Source organism: Siniperca chuatsi, linkage group LG17, assembly GCF_020085105.1.
Source record: "Siniperca chuatsi isolate FFG_IHB_CAS linkage group LG17, ASM2008510v1, whole genome shotgun sequence".
NCBI lineage: Eukaryota > Metazoa > Chordata > Actinopteri > Centrarchiformes > Sinipercidae > Siniperca > Siniperca chuatsi.
The window spans coordinates 743,375-762,340 of NC_058058.1; the positions used below are offsets into that span (position 1 = coordinate 743,375).

The window sequence follows — 18,966 nt, forward strand, 5'->3', positions numbered from 1 at the left end:
GTGTATTAAATGAACAGGAAGCAGTTAATACATTTTCACACATTTTATTAACAAATATTAAAGTAAAACATATAAATCTGTTGTGATCGTTCTATTAGTCCTCTAATGTTCTTCTTTTCTATATTTCCTCATTGTGTGCTGAGGTTTGTAGAGTTTAAAAACCTTAAAAAAGTGAACTAGAACTGGTTGGTGAATCAAACACTGTGATTAAAAGTAGAGTTTAAATATTGTTACAGTCGATTACAGATAAAACTAAAGAGAATAAACGGTTAAGTGCTGTTTGTTTGATTCACAGATAAAAACTGATGTGAAATGTTTAGAGATAAAACGTGGAGGAGTGACGAGAGCGACGTTTACAACATGAGCCTGGACCATCTTCTGTCTTTTACAGTTTGACACGTTTCATTAGAAGCATGAACATAAACTCAGGGAGCAGCTTCACGCTGTAACATTAGGGGGCGCCGTTGTTATGGAAACACAAACCGTCACTCAGAAAGTTTAAAATAAACTGCAGGCACTTCCTGTCTGAGCGGTTCAGGTGTATTTATGGAACCTAATCAATGACAAAGACAGCAGAAAGACCAATGTTTTATAAAATCTGATGTTTTGTTATAAATTAAACTGCAACAGTTTAAACGAGTTCAGCTGAGACGATTAGTCCATTAATCAGTTAATTATTTAATGAATCAGCAGCTGTTTTGATGTTTGAAGTCGTTTCTCCTGTAAATCCCTTCCTGGCTGCAGCTCCTCAGATGTGCAGATCTGCTGCTTTTCCTCTGAACGACTGTAATAACTGTGATGTTTGTTAATAACGTCGAGCTTCGGACTGTCGGTCGGACACGACGACACGCTGAAGGCGTCGCTTTGGGCTCTGGGTCGTCGTGACGGTGTTTCTCACCGTTTTCACCAGTTTTCCAAACCGATCGATCGACGGATCGACGGAGAAAAGAATCGGCAGATGGATCCAGAATGAAAAGCATCATCAGCTGCAGTCCGATACAAACCGGTTCAACATGAGCTCCAGCTCCACCAGCTGCAGCAGCAACATCCTGCTTTACATTAATGCACGAGGAATAATAACCTGATGACAGAATATATAACAGCACAGCAGCCACAGGGACGCTGCACTGCTTTAATGCTTTAAGGACTTTTTCCTGATCACACTCTCACACTTTCACTGCAGCAGAGGGTTTCACAGTGTGCGTCTTTCCCAAAACCAAAGCTGAACCAGAGCCTGCAGGTCAGAAAACACGCGTGCTTTTTATGTGTTTTGTTGGTTTGAGCATCCTCAACTTCTTCATTTGTTTAAAAGATGTTAAAACTTTAAAAAACAGTTGTGTCCAGTTGAAGCCTGTCAGCTGATCTGAGTTCAGACTGAGAGGAACAGATTTCTGATTTCAGGTCAGTTCCCAGAAGAAAATACTCCAGAAATGTTTGTCCATCTCTGTGTCTGAGAACTCGCTGCTTTATCTAAAATTGAAATTTAAAATTGAATTGACTTTTTTTTCTTCGTGAATTTGTTTTTGTGTTTATGAGTCTCGACTTACTTTGCTGTCACTCAACAGTTTTGTCATTAATGAACTTCCACACTTACACAGATCGCCCACCATATTTAATAATAAAATCCCACAATTCAGAGGAGCTCTTTGTCATGTTCGGTCTCTCCCACATTTAAATAAAAAAGTGAAAAACAGTGAAAAATAATTCCACACGTGATAAAGTTGAAACTGACAGAGTTCATGTTCTTGTTGCAGTGAACTGTGGAGCTGGTGAAGCTTTGTGATTGGCTGAGGTCCACCTGTGAACCGACGCTGAGGGAAACTGTGGCTCCGCTGCCGTTTTCAGGAAGTGTTTCACTCTGCAGAGGTCAAAGGTCACAGAGGTGACTGCGACCCCGCCCACCTCAGATCAGGTGACCCACGCTGGTTTCTGCAGGATCAAAGTGATCCAACAACAGCTGCAAAGCAGAAACAAGTCAGTACATACACACATGCACACACATATATATACACACACATACAGTGTGAAAAAGTGTTCGCCCCCTTCCTGATTTCTTATTTAAACACTTTACACACAAATTTAAATATTAGTCAAAGATAACACAAGTAAACACAAAATGCAGTTTTTAAATGAAGGTTGTTATTATTAAGGGAAAACAAAATCCAAACCTACATGGCCCTGTGTAAAAAAGTGATCGCCCCCTAAACCTAATAACTGGTTGCTCCACCCTTAGCAGCAACAACTGCAATCAAGCGTTTGCGATAACTTGCAGTGAGTCTTTTACAGCACTGTGGAGGAGTTTTGGCCCACTCATCATCAGAATTGTTGTAATTCAGCCACATTGGAGGGTTTTTGAGCATGAACTGCCTTTTAAGGTCATGCCACAGCATCTCAGTAGGATTCAGGTCAGGACTTTGACTAGGCCGCTCCAAAGTCTTCATTTTGTTCTTCTTCAGCCATTCAGAGGTGGACTAGCTGGTGTGTTTTGGATTATTGTCCTGCTGCAGAACCCAAGTTCGCTTCAGCTTGAGGTCACGAACAGATGGCCGGACATTCTCCTTCAGGAGTTTTTGGTAGACAAGTTTTTGTTGTGGTGTCTTTTGTGACCTCTTGGATGAGTCGTCCCTGCGCTCTTGGGGTAATTTTGTTTGGCCGGCCACTCCTGGGAAGGTTCGCCACTGTTCCATGTTTTCGCCATTTGTGGATAATGGCTCTCACTGTGGTTCACTAGAGTCCCAAAGCTTTAGAAATGGTTTAATAACCTTTTCCAGACTGAAAGATCTCAATTACTTTCTTTCTCATTTGTTCCTGAATTTCTTTGGATCTCAGCATGATGTCTAGCTTTTGAAGATCTTTTGGTCTACTTCACTTTGTCAGGCAGGTCCTACTTAAGTGATTTATTGATTGAGAACAGGTGAGGCAGTAATCAGGCCTGGGTGAGGCTAGAGAAACTGAACTCAGGTGTGATAAACCACAGTTATGTTTTAACAGGAGGGGCAATCACTATTTCACACAGGGCCATGTAGGTTTTAGTTTTCCCTTAATAATAACAACCTTCATTTAAAAACTGCATTTTGTGTTTACTTATCTTTGACTAATATTTAAATGTGTTTGATGATCTGAAACATTTAAGTGTGACAAAAAAAAAAGAAATCAGGAAGCGGGCGAACACTTTTTCTCACCGCTGTATATTTGTGTATATAGTCGTTTATATCAGAGAAAGACTTTAAAAGTGCTAAATTGAGAACATTCACAGTAAAAGTTCTTGTTTCATCTAATTTCCAACAGAAATCACAGTTTTATTGAAAATTAGTTCCTGAATAAAATTCTCCAAAACATCTGAATATATTTCCACATTAAACGCAGACGTGTTACAGAACGTCCACTTTGCTCAGGAACAGAGAGTTTGAACTTTCAGCAGAACAAAAAGCTTTGTGTGAGTCACTTTTTATTCAGCAGCTTTTATCTTCTATTTCTATTTCACTCTAAATGTCACAGTGATGATTATTATTATTATTATGAATCATTTGGGATTTAATCCTAAAAGTGAATCTGTCCAAACTCTCTGTGTGTATCAACCTTTCAAAGTGTCAAAGAGAATAAAATGAGCTAATTTATCCGTAATCATCTCGATGTTCATGACATGAGTTTCTGATCCACAGCTGATCAGTTTTATGCTACAGTGCACGATACCACAGCAGTACTTTCCTCCTCCAGTCGTTCATTCGTCAGCAGACTCGACATGTTTCAGTCTGAATACGTTTAGGTCGACAATCATTCATAAATAAATAAAAACATTTTGAGACTTTTTCTGGTGCATTGGTTCGACTTCAACTCATGACTTCAGTATTTCTAAACTCCTGGCTGTGCTCCGGTTACAACAGGAGCAGCAACATGAGATGTGTATATTCACACAGTATATACTGTGTGTTTATACCACAAACTGTCTAAAGCAGAAATCCTCAGTGATGAAAAACACTTTTGATCTCCTGTAAAACAGAAGCTTCACATTTCCGCCGGTTTAACGAGGCGTCAGTCCGGATCTGCTGAGGCTCTGTGATGTTTCCTCTCGTCTCAGCAGCAGCTCCGAGCTGTGAGGCTGCAGCGCCTCCTGCTGGACACAGAAAACACTACCTCTGCACGACAGCACCGACTCTGCTGCTGATTCATTGTGTGACTCGTGATAACTTAATGACCTCGGACCTCCCACGCCACAAACATCGTGTGTGTGCGTGTGTGTCTCACCTGCTGAGTGTGTGTCGGTCTCATAGTGTGTGTTGCAGCTGCTGCATGTTGAGGATGATCAGGATCGTCAGAGTCCAGACCAGAGTCCTGACTTCCTACGGACAGTAAACACATCGTCTGATCAGAGCTGCACAGCGAGACGTCGCACGGCTGCAACATATGAAACACTCATGACGTAAGAAACAGGTGTTGCCTTCAGGCTCCTTTCAGTTCAGTTTGCATTGCCACTCAGGGAGCCTGGACCCTCAGGGGCCCCTGAGGGTCTGGGGCCCGGCAGAAGCGTCCCACTTTGCCTGGTTGGTGCTGCATAAATCCATCTGTGTGTGTTAGACTTTGGAAGCAGGTAGGTTCAACTTTAGTTTAACTGAGGTTTAAGAGCACAATATAATCTGATAATATAAAATATCTTCTTCAGAGTTCCCGAGGCTTTAAAACAAAGACAAAGAAGCTTTTGGATGTTTTCAGTCTGTGAACTTCATGAACTGGTTTCTTGTTGATTCACTGAGACTCATTTATCTCTGGTTAGCATCACAGAGGATCTCCACACCAAAACCACTGACCACAGATCTGTCTTTTATCTTCCAGTTATTTACTGTTACATGAACTTCTTATTCTGTATCTCTGCGACACACACACACAGTGTAAAAGAGGCCGCCTGCTCTCAGTTCATGTTTGTTCTGCCGAAATTAAAACTACGCTAATAAAACATAAAGTGTCATCAGCTCAGCTGGAGTTTAAGTCGGGTTTAAACCTGTGTTGTCAGGTGAAGCTGCAGTTTAAACTGAACCAGCTGCAGGAGAAATCATCTAAATGTTACGAGAAGTCATCGTGTAGTCTCTGGTTTGTAGCCCCGTTTAACTTTGGTTTAAGGTAAAACGTCTCAGTATCAGATTGTTCAGTAAATCTGTCGTTCTTACCAGAGAAACAGGAGGTGATGCGGCGTTGACCCTGTCCTGCTCTGTGGTTCGTTGGGTGGTTGCCGCGGTAACAGTCACTTCCTTTTCCTCCTCCCCTTCCTCCTGGTCAATGAATGATTCACTGAACTTGTCCAGGTCCTCGCTGCTGGCGTTACCTGAACACACCACCGCAACAACTCCTTTAAAATCATTCAACCTGATCACTTTCGGGATTCCTCTCAAAGTGTTTGCTGGAAACCGTCGAAAAATCCTTCAGATACAACGATCTTTGCGTTGTCTCGTATATGTGAACACTAAGCTGTGATGTGGTAGATATTGGTAAAAAGGTTGGGAACCGCTGGTCTACAGAGTGTGTCTGACTTACTGAAGAAGCTGTACTCGAAGGTGGCGTTGTAGTCCAAGTCGTAGTCTGGAGCCGGCGTGAAGTCGTAATACTGAGCCTCAGACACTGAAAACACAACGCAGTGATGTTAACATCCACAACAAACCACACTGAAACATTCAACCATCCTCCGTTCTGTCACATCACTGAAAATCAAGTTTCTGTAAGACCGCTTTGGAGCTGTTGGAAGGTTTTGATGAAGCTAGGCTAGCAGTTTCCCCCTGCTTCCAGTCTTTGTGCTAAGCTAGGCTAACCATGTCCTGGACCATGTACTGGACACACAGATATGAAACTGATGTCCATCTGAAACATCTGGTGCTAAGATGGCCAATAAGACGATTTCCCAAAATGTCTGCTCCTTTATTATTATACCTTTTGGTTGCTTGTTAGCAATGAGCTAACGTGTCAGCTAGATAACTTTAGCTCTGTATCTAAGACGTATTAGCTTATTGGCAACCAAAGTCTGTGGTCTAGGGGATCGAGTGATCAATTTAAACAGTTTTGAACAGTCAAAACACATTGTACATAATGGGAGCACTAAAATTCACATTAACTTGACAGCTAACGTTAGCATAAGTTGCCCCACATGTTTTATAATAACGTGACAGTCACACAGGTATCTGACAGAGTTTCATTGTCATTATTTTCTCTGAAAATTAATTTGCAGCAGATTTTCTCAGTTGTTTTAACAAGAGCTAAGCTAACAGTTTCTCCCTGCTTCCAGTATTTATGCTAAGCTAAGCTAAGCATGTCCTGAACCAGTCTCTGTACTGGCTGCAGAGATGAAACCGATATCCCTCTGAAACACCTGAGAGCAAAAGGATTTACTGAAATATTCCATCAAAGGCGTGTCTCACGATGTGGTATTTGTATTTTCTTATGTGTATTTCCACTTCTGCATGTATGAAAGTGTTTTTCCATCAGCCTTTCATCTTCCATCTGCCTTCAATATAAACTGTGTGAGTGTTGAGGAGTGGGTGTCTGGGTGTGTTCAGAGCAGATTCTCAGCATGTTTTCACTTTATTGTTGAACAGAGTTCTAGTTGTTTGAAGGAGTGAAATCCAGCTGCTCTCGTACAGCGGACAGTACGGCAGCGAAAGCACCAGTCGAAACAAACAACATGCAAAAAGCCATAAAAACCAACACGCCTCGACAGTAACTGGCCCTCACAATGTACTCAAGTACTGCACTTAAGTACAATTTTGAGGTACTTGTACTTTGAGTATTTTCTGTTACTTTCTACTCTGCTACAGCTGTTTAACAGCTTTAGTTACTTTGCAGATTCAGATTATTAATACAAAATATAAATAAACTAATACATTATGATGTATTATTATAGGTTAAATTACCAGCAGAATATAAAGTCATTAAAGCATTAAAGTGATGAACATATTAATGCATCAATAATTATAATCCAGTGATATAATTTATATTATTCTGCATAATGAGCACTGTTACTTTTGGTACTTTAAGTTTATTTTGATGTTAATAGTTTTGTACTTTGACTGCAGTAAAGATGTGAGTGCTTCTTCCACCGCTGGTTTTATATCTCAGTAAACTGAATGTCTTTGGGTTTTGAGCTGTTGGTCACCTCGGACTCTGAGGAACTGACATTTTCCACAGTTTTCTTCTGTTTTATACACTCTGTCCGACATCACGACTTCTGTCCGAGATCCCGACTTCTGTCCGACATCCCGACATCTGTCCGACATCCCAACTTCTGTCCGACATCACGACTTCTGTCCGACATCACGACTTCTGTCCGACATCACGACTTCTGTCCGACATCCCGACTTCTGTCCGACATCCCGACTTCTGTCCGACATCACGACTTCTGTCCAAGATCACGACTTCTGTCCAAGATCACGACTTCTGTCAGACATCACGACTTCTGTCCAAGATCCCGACATCTGTCCGACATCCCGACATCTGTCCGACATCCCGACATCTGTCCGACATCACGACTTCTGTCAGACATCACGACTTCTGTCAGACATCACGACTTCTGTCCAAGATCACGACTTCTGTCCGACATCCCAACATCTGTCCGACATCACGACTTCTGTCCAAGATCACGACTTCTGTCAGACATCACGACTTCTGTCCGACATCACGACTTCTGTCCGACATCACGACTTCTGTCCGACATCACGACTTCTGTCCGACATCACGACTTCTGTCCGACATCACGACTTCTGTCAGACATCACGACTTCTGTCAGACATCACGACTTCTGTCAGACATCACGACTTCTGTCAGACATCACGACTTCTGTCCGACATCACGACTTCTGTCCGACATCACGACATCTGTCCGACATCACAACTTCTGTCCGACATCACAACATCTGTCCGACATCACGACTTCTGTCCAAGATCACGACTTCTGTCAGACATCACGACTTCTGTCAGACATCACGACTTCTGTCAGACATCACGACTTCTGTCAGACATCACGACTTCTGTCAGACATCACGACTTCTGTCCGACATCACGACATCTGTCCGAGATCCCGACATCTGTCCGACATCACGACTTCTGTCAGACATCACGACTTCTGTCCGACATCACGACTTCTGTCCAAGATCACGACTTCTGTCCGACATCCCAACATCTGTCCGACATCACGACTTCTGTCCAAGATCACGACTTCTGTCAGACATCACGACTTCTGTCCGACATCACGACTTCTGTCCGACATCACGACTTCTGTCCGACATCACGACTTCTGTCCGACATCACGACTTCTGTCAGACATCACGACTTCTGTCAGACATCACGACTTCTGTCAGACATCACGACTTCTGTCCGACATCACGACTTCTGTCCGACATCACGACATCTGTCCGACATCACAACTTCTGTCCGACATCACAACATCTGTCCGACATCACGACTTCTGTCCAAGATCACGACTTCTGTCAGACATCACGACTTCTGTCAGACATCACGACTTCTGTCAGACATCACGACTTCTGTCAGACATCACGACTTCTGTCCGACATCACGACATCTGTCCGAGATCCCGACATCTGTCCGACATCACGACTTCTGTCAGACATCACGACTTCTGTCCGACATCCCAACATCTGTCCGACATCACGACTTCTGTCCGACATCACGACTTCTGTCAGACATCACGACTTCTGTCAGACATCACGACTTCTGTCAGACATCACAACTTCTGTCAGACATCACGACTTCTGTCCGACATCTTCTGTCCGACATCACGACTTCTGTCCGACATCCCGACATCTGTCCGACATCCCGACTTCTGTCCGACATCACGACATCTGTCCGACATCCCGACATCTGTCCGACATCACGACTTCTGTCAGACATCACGACTTCTGTCCGACATCACGACTTCTGTCAGACATCACGACTTCTGTCAGACATCACGACTTCTGTCCAAGATCACGACTTCTGTCCAAGATCACGACTTCTGTCCAAGATCACGACTTCTGTCCAAGATCACGACTTCTGTCCAAGATCACGACTTCTGTCCGACATCCCAACATCTGTCCGACATCACGACTTCTGTCCGACATCCCGACATCTGTCCGACATCCCGACATCTGTCCGACATCCCGACATCTGTCCGACATCCCGACTTCTGTCCGAGATCACGACTTCTGTCAGACATCACGACTTCTGTCAGACATCACGACTTCTGTCAGACATCACGACTTCTGTCAGACATCACGACTTCTGTCAGACATCACGACTTCTGTCCGACATCCCGACTTCTGTCCGACATCCCGACTTTTGTCCGACTTCTGTCCGACATCCCGACATCTGTCCGACATCACGACATCTGTCCGACATCACGACTTCTGTCCGACTTCTGTCCGACATCCCGACATCTGTCCGACATCACGACATCTGGCCGACATCACGACTTCTGTCCGACATCCCGACTTCTGTCCGACATCCCGACATCTGTCCGACATCCCTCCGACATCCCAACATCTGTCTGACATCCCGACATCTGTCCGACATCCCAACTTCTGTCTGACATCTGTCCAAGATCACGACTTCTGTCAGACATCACGACTTCTGTCCGACATCACGACTTCTGTCAGACATCACGACTTCTGTCCAAGATCACGACTTCTGTCCAAGATCACGACTTCTGTCCAAGATCACGACTTCTGTCCGACATCCCAACATCTGTCCGACATCACGACTTCTGTCCGACATCCCGACATCTGTCCGACATCCCGACATCTGTCCGACATCCCGACTTCTGTCCGAGATCACGACTTCTGTCCGACATCCCGACATCTGTCCGACTTCTGTCCGACATCCCGACATCTGTCCGACATCACGACATCTGTCCGACATCACGACTTCTGTCCGACATCCCGACTTCTGTCCGACTTCTGTCCGACATCCCGACATCTGTCCGACATCACGACATCTGTCCGACATCACGACTTCTGTCCGACTTCTGTCCGACATCCCGACATCTGTCCGACATCACGACATCTGTCCGACATCACGACTTCTGTCCGACATCCCGACTTCTGTCCGACATCCCGACATCTGTCCGACATCCCTCCGACATCCCAACATCTGTCTGACATCCCGACATCTGTCCGACATCCCAACTTCTGTCTGACATCTGTCCAAGATCACGACTTCTGTCAGACATCACGACTTCTGTCCGACATCACGACTTCTGTCAGACATCACGACTTCTGTCCAAGATCACGACTTCTGTCCAAGATCACGACTTCTGTCCAAGATCACGACTTCTGTCCGACATCCCAACATCTGTCCGACATCACGACTTCTGTCCGACATCCCGACATCTGTCCGACATCCCGACATCTGTCCGACATCCCGACATCTGTCCGACATCCCGACATCTGTCCGAGATCACGACTTCTGTCCGAGATCACGACTTCTGTCAGACATCACGACTTCTGTCAGACATCACGACTTCTGTCCGACATCACGACTTCTGTCAGACATCACGACTTCTGTCAGACATCACGACTTCTGTCCGACATCCCGACTTCTGTCCGACATCCCGACTTCTGTCCGACTTCTGTCCGACATCCCGACATCTGTCCGACATCACGACATCTGTCCGACATCACGACTTCTGTCCGACATCCCGACTTCTGTCCGACATCCCGACATCTGTCCGACATCCCTCCGACATCCCAACATCTGTCTGACATCCCGACATCTGTCCGACATCCCAACTTCTGTCTGACATCTGTCCGACATCACAACATCTGTCCGACAGGACAAACGAACCAGTTTACTGTTGGATTCAATTCACAGAATAAAGTGGATTTTACAGGTTCAACATGAAAAATAGTTATTAGAACTGACAGCAGCTCTGAACACACACATACAGTTACAGTCTGATGGGAAACTCTCTGATCCCTGAAGATCTACTTCCTCCTGCGTTAGCATCCATCATCTCTGTGTGTCTGGTTAAATGTTTGTGTTTCACATCATCAGTCTGACAGAGACTCAGTTTATTCGACCGTCTCCTCTCACTGGAGCAACATCTGTAGATAAATCCAAGCCGTCGTCACAAAAACGTCAACACTGGTTTTTTACTTTTGCCAGAAAATCATCAGAACCTTTTACAGGTTTAAAGTATCGTCATCAAATAAAATAAAGATTAGAAACATCACTTCACTTCTCAACTAAATTCAGTTTTTTCCCCAGACGACTTTTTGACATTTTGCCTTTACTGGTATTATTTATTAATGCTGACAGTTTGACAGAAAACACATCAATGAGCTGCCGGATTCAAAGTAACAAAGTACATTTACTCAAATACTTGAGTACAATTTTCTGCTACTTGGTGCTTTTACTCGACTACATTTATCCGGTAACTTTAGTTACTCTTCAGATTGTCACGTTGTGCCTCTTCAGCCACATTCCCACTTTCTCAAAACCATTTATTGCCATTCCCTACCTGTCCACCAGATGCCCTCAGACTTTTCCACCAGACTTCCTCATTCACCTGCTTTCACTTCTCTCATCAGTCACTCACGATATATACCAGCCCAGATCCTTTGTTGGTCTCTTACTGTGAGCTTTTATGTTCGAGCATCTGTTGTCTATATGCCTACCTGGACCTGGACCTGCCTACCTGTCTGCATTTGGGTCCTGTTCCCTTGTTGCTACTCTCCCGGACAGTCGTGAACCCTGATAGCAAAAGCTCTGTCCCCCTTAGTTTCCATCCTGGACTCAGGAGCAGACAGACGACCCCAGCCCGAAGATCTCAGACTACGTGAAGGTTCATAAGGGATTACAAGGTCTAAAATATAGTCTGGAGCCATGAAGAGCCTTAAAAGTAATCAATAAGATCTTAAAATCAATCCTAAAACAAACAGGGAGCCGATGTAAAGAGGCTTATTTTGATAATACTTTTGAACCCAGGTGGCAGCACGAATCTCTCAGCGGACGTCTGCTCGCCACCCGAAGCTCAACATGGACGAGACCGAGCCGCTCTTCCTTCCAGCAAAGACATCTCCCGTGCGAACCCTGCAGCTTCCCGGCTCGGACTGCGAGGAACCTGGGCGCCACGCTGCGACGACCAGCTGTCCTTTGCTGCCAACATCGCTGCAACGACCCGCTCCTGCAGAGTCTTCCTCCACAACGTCAGGAGGGTACGTCCGGTCCTCACCCAGGTTCTGGTCCAGGCTCTTGTCATCTCACGCCCAGACTACCGCCACTCGCTCCTGGGCCTGCACGCCCCCCCTCCGACCTCTGCAGCAAGAGCGCAGCAGCTCGGCTGCTCCGCCCCCTGCACTGGCTGCTCCAATCCGGTTCAAGACACTGGTACTTTCCTACCGCGCTGCCAGTGGCTCAGGCCCATCCAGGACTTGGTCGAACCGGCCCGTCCACCACGCTCTGCTGCTGCCAGTCGGCTCGCTGCTCCCTCACTGCGAGGGGGGCCCAGCAACCGCTCAACAAAACCACCACTCTTCTTTCCTGTCCCGGCTCCACAACGGGGGGCCGAGCTCCCCGCTGACATCAGGACAGCAGAAACTCTACACAGGTTCCGATCAGACTGAACCTCGGCCCATAAAATAACAAACTCTCATTGTTTCTGAATGCAGCGCTGGAAGCAGCGCAGCAGCAGGAAGCTGATGTACATCCTTGATTCTTGCAGTTCTTCCACGTGGTTGAAATGCACTTCTTGTACGTCGCTTTGGAGAAAAGCATCAGCTACATAAATAAATGTAATGTACTAAACATTTTGAATGCAGGACTTTTACTTGTAACAGTATTTCTACACTACTTTTACTGAAGTAAAATATCTGAGTACTTCTTCCACCTCTGATTGTTTATTTAGTTTTTCTGCGATCGGTTTAGCTACTGCTAACCATGCTAGCCATTATGCTAGCTGTCTGAGGCTAATGTGTTGCTAATAAACCCGCCTGTTAAACGGCTGGTGGGCTAACTGTTTCCTTCTGTCTATACTATGTTTACTGGATTTATGACTGTGCAGCATGTGAACTAAATCCAGTAACAAAATAAACTGGATTCACTAAAGTTACAAAACGAATCCATTTCACATAACGTCTGGTTGAACTCTTGTTCGTGGAATTTTCTCATCATTGAATTTGTTTAATCCAGCACGATTTTATAGTTTCGACAGTAAAAAGCTCAAAGATCAACTTCCTGTCTTCAGGCTGTTTAACTCGCCGTGCAGCAGATTACAACGACTCCTCCAAACAGTAAGGATTTCATTACTGATGAATCTCCCGCTGACTCCGTGCCAAGCAGGAAGTGAGAGAAACGATGTCACATGATTTGTTCCCAAATGAAAAAGTCCCTCAGAGGAAGAAGTGTCTCTCTGCCGTCAGTCTGTGCTGCAGTGATACGGGTCATGCTACTGGAAACCAGTCTCACCAGTTGAGAGCGCTGTTCCCAGTCCCTTCACTGCTACTGTCCGTATGACACGTCCAGTGTTGCACTTCAGACCGTCTTCTGTTCTCAAACTAACGGCCTGCAGCTGGAGGTCAGACTGAACGCAGCAGGAAACAGTATTATTTATGTCCTGACGTGAAAACATGAGTTTAAAGAGAAACGCGGCGATCTGTGGTGAATTCATAAAGAAAAATAATGTAAAAAAGTGGATTTATGTTGCAGAAATCCTGCAGGAGGTAAATCACACGACATGCTGGGCGCTCGGGAGCTGCTGAGCAGTTAAATCCAGACTGTGGCTGAACTGGTCAGCTCCCAGTAGGAAACTGGTCAGAGTCATAAACTCTGATCCACTGAAACATGAACCGACAGGAAACATCCTCAGGGAGCTGAAGCTGGAATCACAAGAGACGAAAGGACGACGCTGCTGTCAGGAAGCACTCTGACCCGTTACTGCAGTAAAAGTACTAACACACTCTGAAAACCCTCTGCTGCAGTAACAGTCAGAGAGTGTGATCAGGAAGCTGGTGGAGCTGGAGCTCATGTTGAACCGGTTTGTATCGGACTGCAGCTGATGATGCTTTTCATTCTGGATCCATCTGCCGATTCTTTTCTCCGTCGATCCGATCGATCGGTTTGGAAAACTGGTGAAAACGGTGAGAAAGCGCCGTCCACGGCGACCCAGAGCCCAAAGCGGCGCCTTCAGCGTGTCGTCGTGTCCGACCGACAGTCCGAAGCTCGACGTTATTAACAAACATCACAGTTATTACAGTCGTTCAGAGGAAAAGCAGCAGATCTGCACATCTGAGGAGCTGCAGCCAGGAAGGGATTTACAGGAGAAACGACTTCAAACATCAAAACAGCTGCTGATTCATTAATTAATTAACTGATTAATGGACTAATCGTCTCAGCTGAACTCGTTTAAACTGTTGCAGTTTAATTTAAACTCCTCATGTGTTTTGTGTGTAAAGTAACTGAAGCCGTAGAGATGTAAAGCAGACCCTGCAGGTGAGCCCCGAAACAACTTCCTGCTGCTTCTTCTTCTCTGTTTCCTCCTGACTAACACACACACACACACACACACACACACACACACACACACACACACACACACACACACACACACACACACACACACACACACACACACACTGAATGAGGTCAGTCTCTGATAATCTCTCATCATTAATCTGGAAAATCTGATCTGTGACCCTCAGAGGACTCATGTATGCTACATGTCAGCATGAAGCTCTTTAACATGGGATTAAAGGCTGCACACACACACACACACACACACACACACACACACACACACACACACACACACACACACACACACACACAGTGGGGCTGATGGGAACTGAGGGGGCGGGCAGTTAATTGTTACCAAACAGGAAGTGTGTCATCACTAACAGCCTGTCAGTCAGAGTTTCATCCCAACGCTGCAGGAGGAAGAAATGAAAACCAGGTGACACACACACACACACATATATATATATACACACAGAGACACACACACACACACAACACAGAGACACACACACACACACATATATACACACAGAGACACACACACACACACACACACATATATACACACAGAGACACACACACACACACACACACACATATATATACACACAGAGACACACACACACACACACACACACACACACACACACACACACGCGCTGCCAGAGATCAGCTGTCAATCAAACTGTGTGGGCGGGACTTCTCTGGAGGTAGAAACAGAAACGAAGGAAAGGAGGAGGAGGAAAGGAGGAGGAGGAAAGGAGGAGGAAAGAAGGAGGAGGAAAGGAGGAGGAAAGAAGGAGGGAAGGAGGAGGAGGAGGAAAGAAGGAGGAAAGAAGGAGGGAAGGAGGAAAGAAGGAGGGAAGGAGGAGGAGGAGGAAAGAAGGAGGAAAGAAGGAGGGAAGGAGGAAAGGAGGAGGAAAGAAGGAGGAAAGGAGGAGGAGGAGGAAAGAAGGAGGAAAGAAGGAGGGAAGGAGGAGGAGGAGGAAAGAAGGAGGAAAGGAGGAGGAGGAGGAAAGAAGGAGGAAAGAAGGAGGGAAGGAGGAAAGAAGGAGGGAAGGAGGAGGAAAGGAGGAGGAAAGAAGGAGGAAAGGAGGAGGAGGAGGAAAGAAGGAGGAAAGAAGGAGGGAAGGAGGAAAGAAGGAGGAAAGGAGGAAAGAAGGAGGGAAGGAGGAGGAAAGGAGGAGGAAAGAAGGAGGAAAGGAGGAGGAGGAGGAAAGAAGGAGGAAAGAAGGAGGGAAGGAGGAAAGAAGGAGGAGGGGAGGAGGAGGAGGAGGAAAGAAGGAGGAAAGAAGGAGGGAAGGAGGAAAGGAGGAGGAAAGAAGGAGGAAAGGAGGAGGAGGAGGAGGAAAGAAGGAGGAAAGAAGGAGGGAGGAGGAGGAGGAGGAGGAAAGAAGAGAGGAAAGGAGGAGGAGGAGGAAAGAAGGAGGAAAGAAGGAGGAAGGGAGAAAGAAGGAGGAAGGAGGAGGAAAGGAGGAGGAGAAGAAGGAGGAAAGGAGGAGGAGGAGGAAAGAAGGAGGAAAGAAGGAGGGAAGGAGGAAGAAAGAAGGAGGAAAGGAGGAGGAAAGGAGGAGGAAGGAGGAGGAGGAAAGGAGGAGGAAAGAAGGAGGAAAGGAGGAGGAGGAGGAAAGAAGGAGGAGGAAAGAAGGAGGGAAGGAGGAAGAAGGAGGAGGAAAGGAGGAGGAAAGAAGGAGGGAAGGAGGAAAGAAGGAGGGAAGGAGGAAAGAAGGAGGAAAGGAGGAGAGAAAGGAGGAGGAGGAGGAGGAGGAGGAGGAAAGAAGGAGGAAAGAAGGAGGAAAGAAGGAGGAGGAGGAGGAAAGAAGGAGGAAAGGAGGAGGAAAGGAGGAGGAAAGGAACAAAGCAGAGGAGACTAAAAGGAAGTTAAGAGAATAAGAGCGTGGGGGGGTCGGTGACTGTGGGGGCGTTTGTTGGCTCAGTCACATGATTCTCAGACAAACTTTACAGAAACCAGCTGTTCATCAAACTGAAGTGTTTAAACACTGCAGGTTGGCCTCTCCTCCTCTCTCCTCCTCCTCCCCTGCTTTCTCCTCCTCCTCCCCTGCTTTCTCCTCTTCCTCCCCTGCTTTCTCCTCCTCCTCCCCTGCTTTCTCCTCTTCCCCCCTGCTTTCTCCTCCTCCTCCCCTGCTTTCTCTCTCTCCTCCCCTGCTTTCTCCTCTTCCCCCTGCTCTCCTCCTCCTCCTCCCCTGCTTTCTCCTTTCTCCTCCCCCTGCTTCTCTCCTCTTCCTCCCCTGCTTTCTCCTCTTCCCCCTGCTTTCTCCTCCTCCTCCTCCCCTGCTTTCTCCTCTTCCCCTGCTTTCTCCTCCTCCTCCCCTGCTTTCTCCTCTTCCTCCCCTGCTTTCCTCTCTTCCTCCCCTGCTTTCTCCTTTCTCCTCCTCCTCCCCTGCTTTCTCCTTTCTCCTCCTCCTCCCCTGCTTTCTCCTCCTCCTCCCCTGCTTTCTCCTCCTCCTCCCCTGCTTTCTCCTCTTCCTCCCCTGCTTTCTCCTCCTCCTCCCCTGCTTTCTCCTCTTCCTCCCCTGCTTTCTCCTTTCTCCTCCTCCTCCCCTCCTTTCTCCTCCTCCTCCCCTGCTTTCTCCTCTCTCCTCCTCCCCCCTCCTTTCTCCTCCCCTGCTTTCTCCTCTTCCTCCCCTCCTTTCTCCTCCTCCCCTGCTTTCTCCTTTCTCCTCCTCCTCCCCTGCTTTCTCCTCCTCCTCCCCTGCTTTCTCCTCTTCCTCCCCTCCTTTCTCCTCCCCTGCTTTCTCCTCTTCCTCCCCTCCTTTCTCCTCCTCCCCTGCTTTCTCCTCTTCCCCTGCTTTCTCCTCCTCCTCCTCCCCTGCTTTCTCCTCTTCCTCCCCTGCTTTCTCCTCCTCCTCCCCTGCTTTCTCCTCCTCCTCCCCCTGCTTTCTCCTCTCCTCTCCTCCTTTCTCCTCCTCCCCTGCTTTCTCCTCTTCCTCCCTCCTTTCTCCTCTTCTCCTCTCCCCTCCTTTCTCCTCTTCCTCCCCTGCTTTCTCCTCTTCCTCCTCCTTTCTCCTCCCCTGCTTTCTCCTCCTCCTCCCCTGCTTTCTCCTTTCTCCTCTTCCTCCCCTCCTTTCTCCTCCTCCCCTGCTTTCTCCTCTTCCTCCCCTCCTTTCTCCTCTTCCTCCCCCTCCTTTCTCCTCCTCCTCCCCTGCTTTCTCCTCCTCCACTCCTTTCTCCTCCTCCTCCCCCTCCTTTCTCCTCTTCCTCCCCTCCTTTCTCCTCTTCCTCCCCTGCTTTCTCCTCCTCCTCCCCTGCTTTCTTCTTCTTCTGACTTCCTGTCCTCCTCCATCACTGTCTCCTCCGTTCAGTTCCTCCCTCGTTGGTTAAATGAAGTGTTTAGTGCCAGCTGTGGTTCCTGAGCCGTCAGCTGATTCATTCGGGTCTGCTCAGCCATCAGCTGTTCGGCCACCAGCTGATTACATTCATGCAAGTGCACTGAGCGCTGTAACCAACGGCCGTCTTTAACATCGATCAATGCTTCGATCTCCGAGTAATCGATTATCAGAGCCGTTGTTTCCTTTCGTGATTGAGACAGAAAGACTCAGAAGAGTCTCTTCTACATTTGTAGTTTTTTAAAGATCAATAAAAACTGTTTCAGTGTGTTAAAGAGAGGACGACCTCCAGCATGGCTGCCGGGGGGACGGGGGGACGACACACACACACACACACACACACACACACACATGTCATCTTACAGTTAAACAGTCAAATAAATTCACCATAACACACTCACACACTCACAGAGTGAACAGGAAGTTAAACAGCTGCACACACACACACACACACACACACACACACACTGATCACATGAACAAGATGTCAAACACTTACGCACACACACACACACACACACACAGACACACGCGCGCACACACAGAGACAGTGTGAGGACTCACCAGCAGTCAGCAGGATCAGCGAGGCAGCGCTCAGATACAGAGACAGGACGGGCGAAGAAGAGGACATGATTCAAACACAGAGAGAATGAATGAGAGACAAAGAGAGCAGAGGTGTGATGGTCCTGATCCACGGAGCTGTGAATGAACATGAGCAGAGCGAGGGAGAAAAGGGGAGGGGGAGGGGGAGGAGGAGGAGGAGGAGGAGGAGGAGGAGGGAGGGAGGGAGGGGGGGAGGAGGAGGAGTTCTGGTTTTCCTGCCAAGTTTGTTCCCTGATTGCCAAACATGAGCAGAGACTCTGAAACACAGAAACATGCAGCTTGAACTAACTTCCTCTGCAGGACATAAACTTAACTTAAACAAGTGCTGCCAATCAGACGAGGCCAGCAGAGCGGCAGCCAATGAGCCGCCTGCATGGAGGGTGACGTCATCGGTTATGGTAAATCCACCGGACTGAACTCTCTCCCCACCCCATCAGGAAGCCGATCAGGAGCCACGGCTGCAGGTCTGCAGAAGCCTCCGGAGGAGGAGGAGGTCTGGGGTCCTGCAGCAGTTGCCCACTTTGCCACGTTGG

The 18,966-nt window shown here is 47.0% G+C and overlaps 1 protein-coding gene across 2 annotated transcripts; it reads right to left on the reverse strand.

Moving 5' to 3' along the window:
- Positions 1 to 28: 28 nt before the first annotated feature.
- On the reverse strand, positions 29 to 18,570 carry si:ch211-191i18.2 (uncharacterized protein LOC564095 homolog). 2 transcript variants are annotated; one of them, XM_044172160.1, is made up of 5 exons: positions 18,395 to 18,570; positions 5,527 to 5,610; positions 5,163 to 5,317; positions 4,246 to 4,340; positions 29 to 1,957 (listed from the first exon to the last, which is right to left on the reverse strand). In XM_044172160.1, the coding sequence occupies exons 1-4, from the start codon at positions 18,459 to 18,461 to the stop codon at positions 4,266 to 4,268; spliced, it is 381 nt and encodes a 126-aa protein (XP_044028095.1). In that variant the 5' UTR covers positions 18,462 to 18,570; the 3' UTR covers positions 29 to 1,957; positions 4,246 to 4,265. The 2 variants fall into 2 exon arrangements, with proteins under 2 accessions (XP_044028095.1, XP_044028096.1); XM_044172161.1 differs by lacking the exon at positions 18,395 to 18,570 and adding an exon at positions 11,946 to 12,074.
- Positions 18,571 to 18,966: the final 396 nt, after the last annotated feature.

Coding starts and splice junctions, on each gene's coding strand:
- si:ch211-191i18.2 (XM_044172160.1), bottom strand. CDS start 18,461: ATGTCCTCTTCTTCGCCCGTCCTGTCTCTGTATCTGAGCGCTGCCTCG. Junction 5,611..18,394: donor GCTGATCCTGCTGACTGCTG/GTGAGTCCTCAC, acceptor TTGTGTTTTCAG/TGTCTGAGGCTCAGTATTAC. Junction 5,318..5,526: donor CTTCGAGTACAGCTTCTTCA/GTAAGTCAGACA, acceptor TGGTGTGTTCAG/GTAACGCCAGCAGCGAGGAC.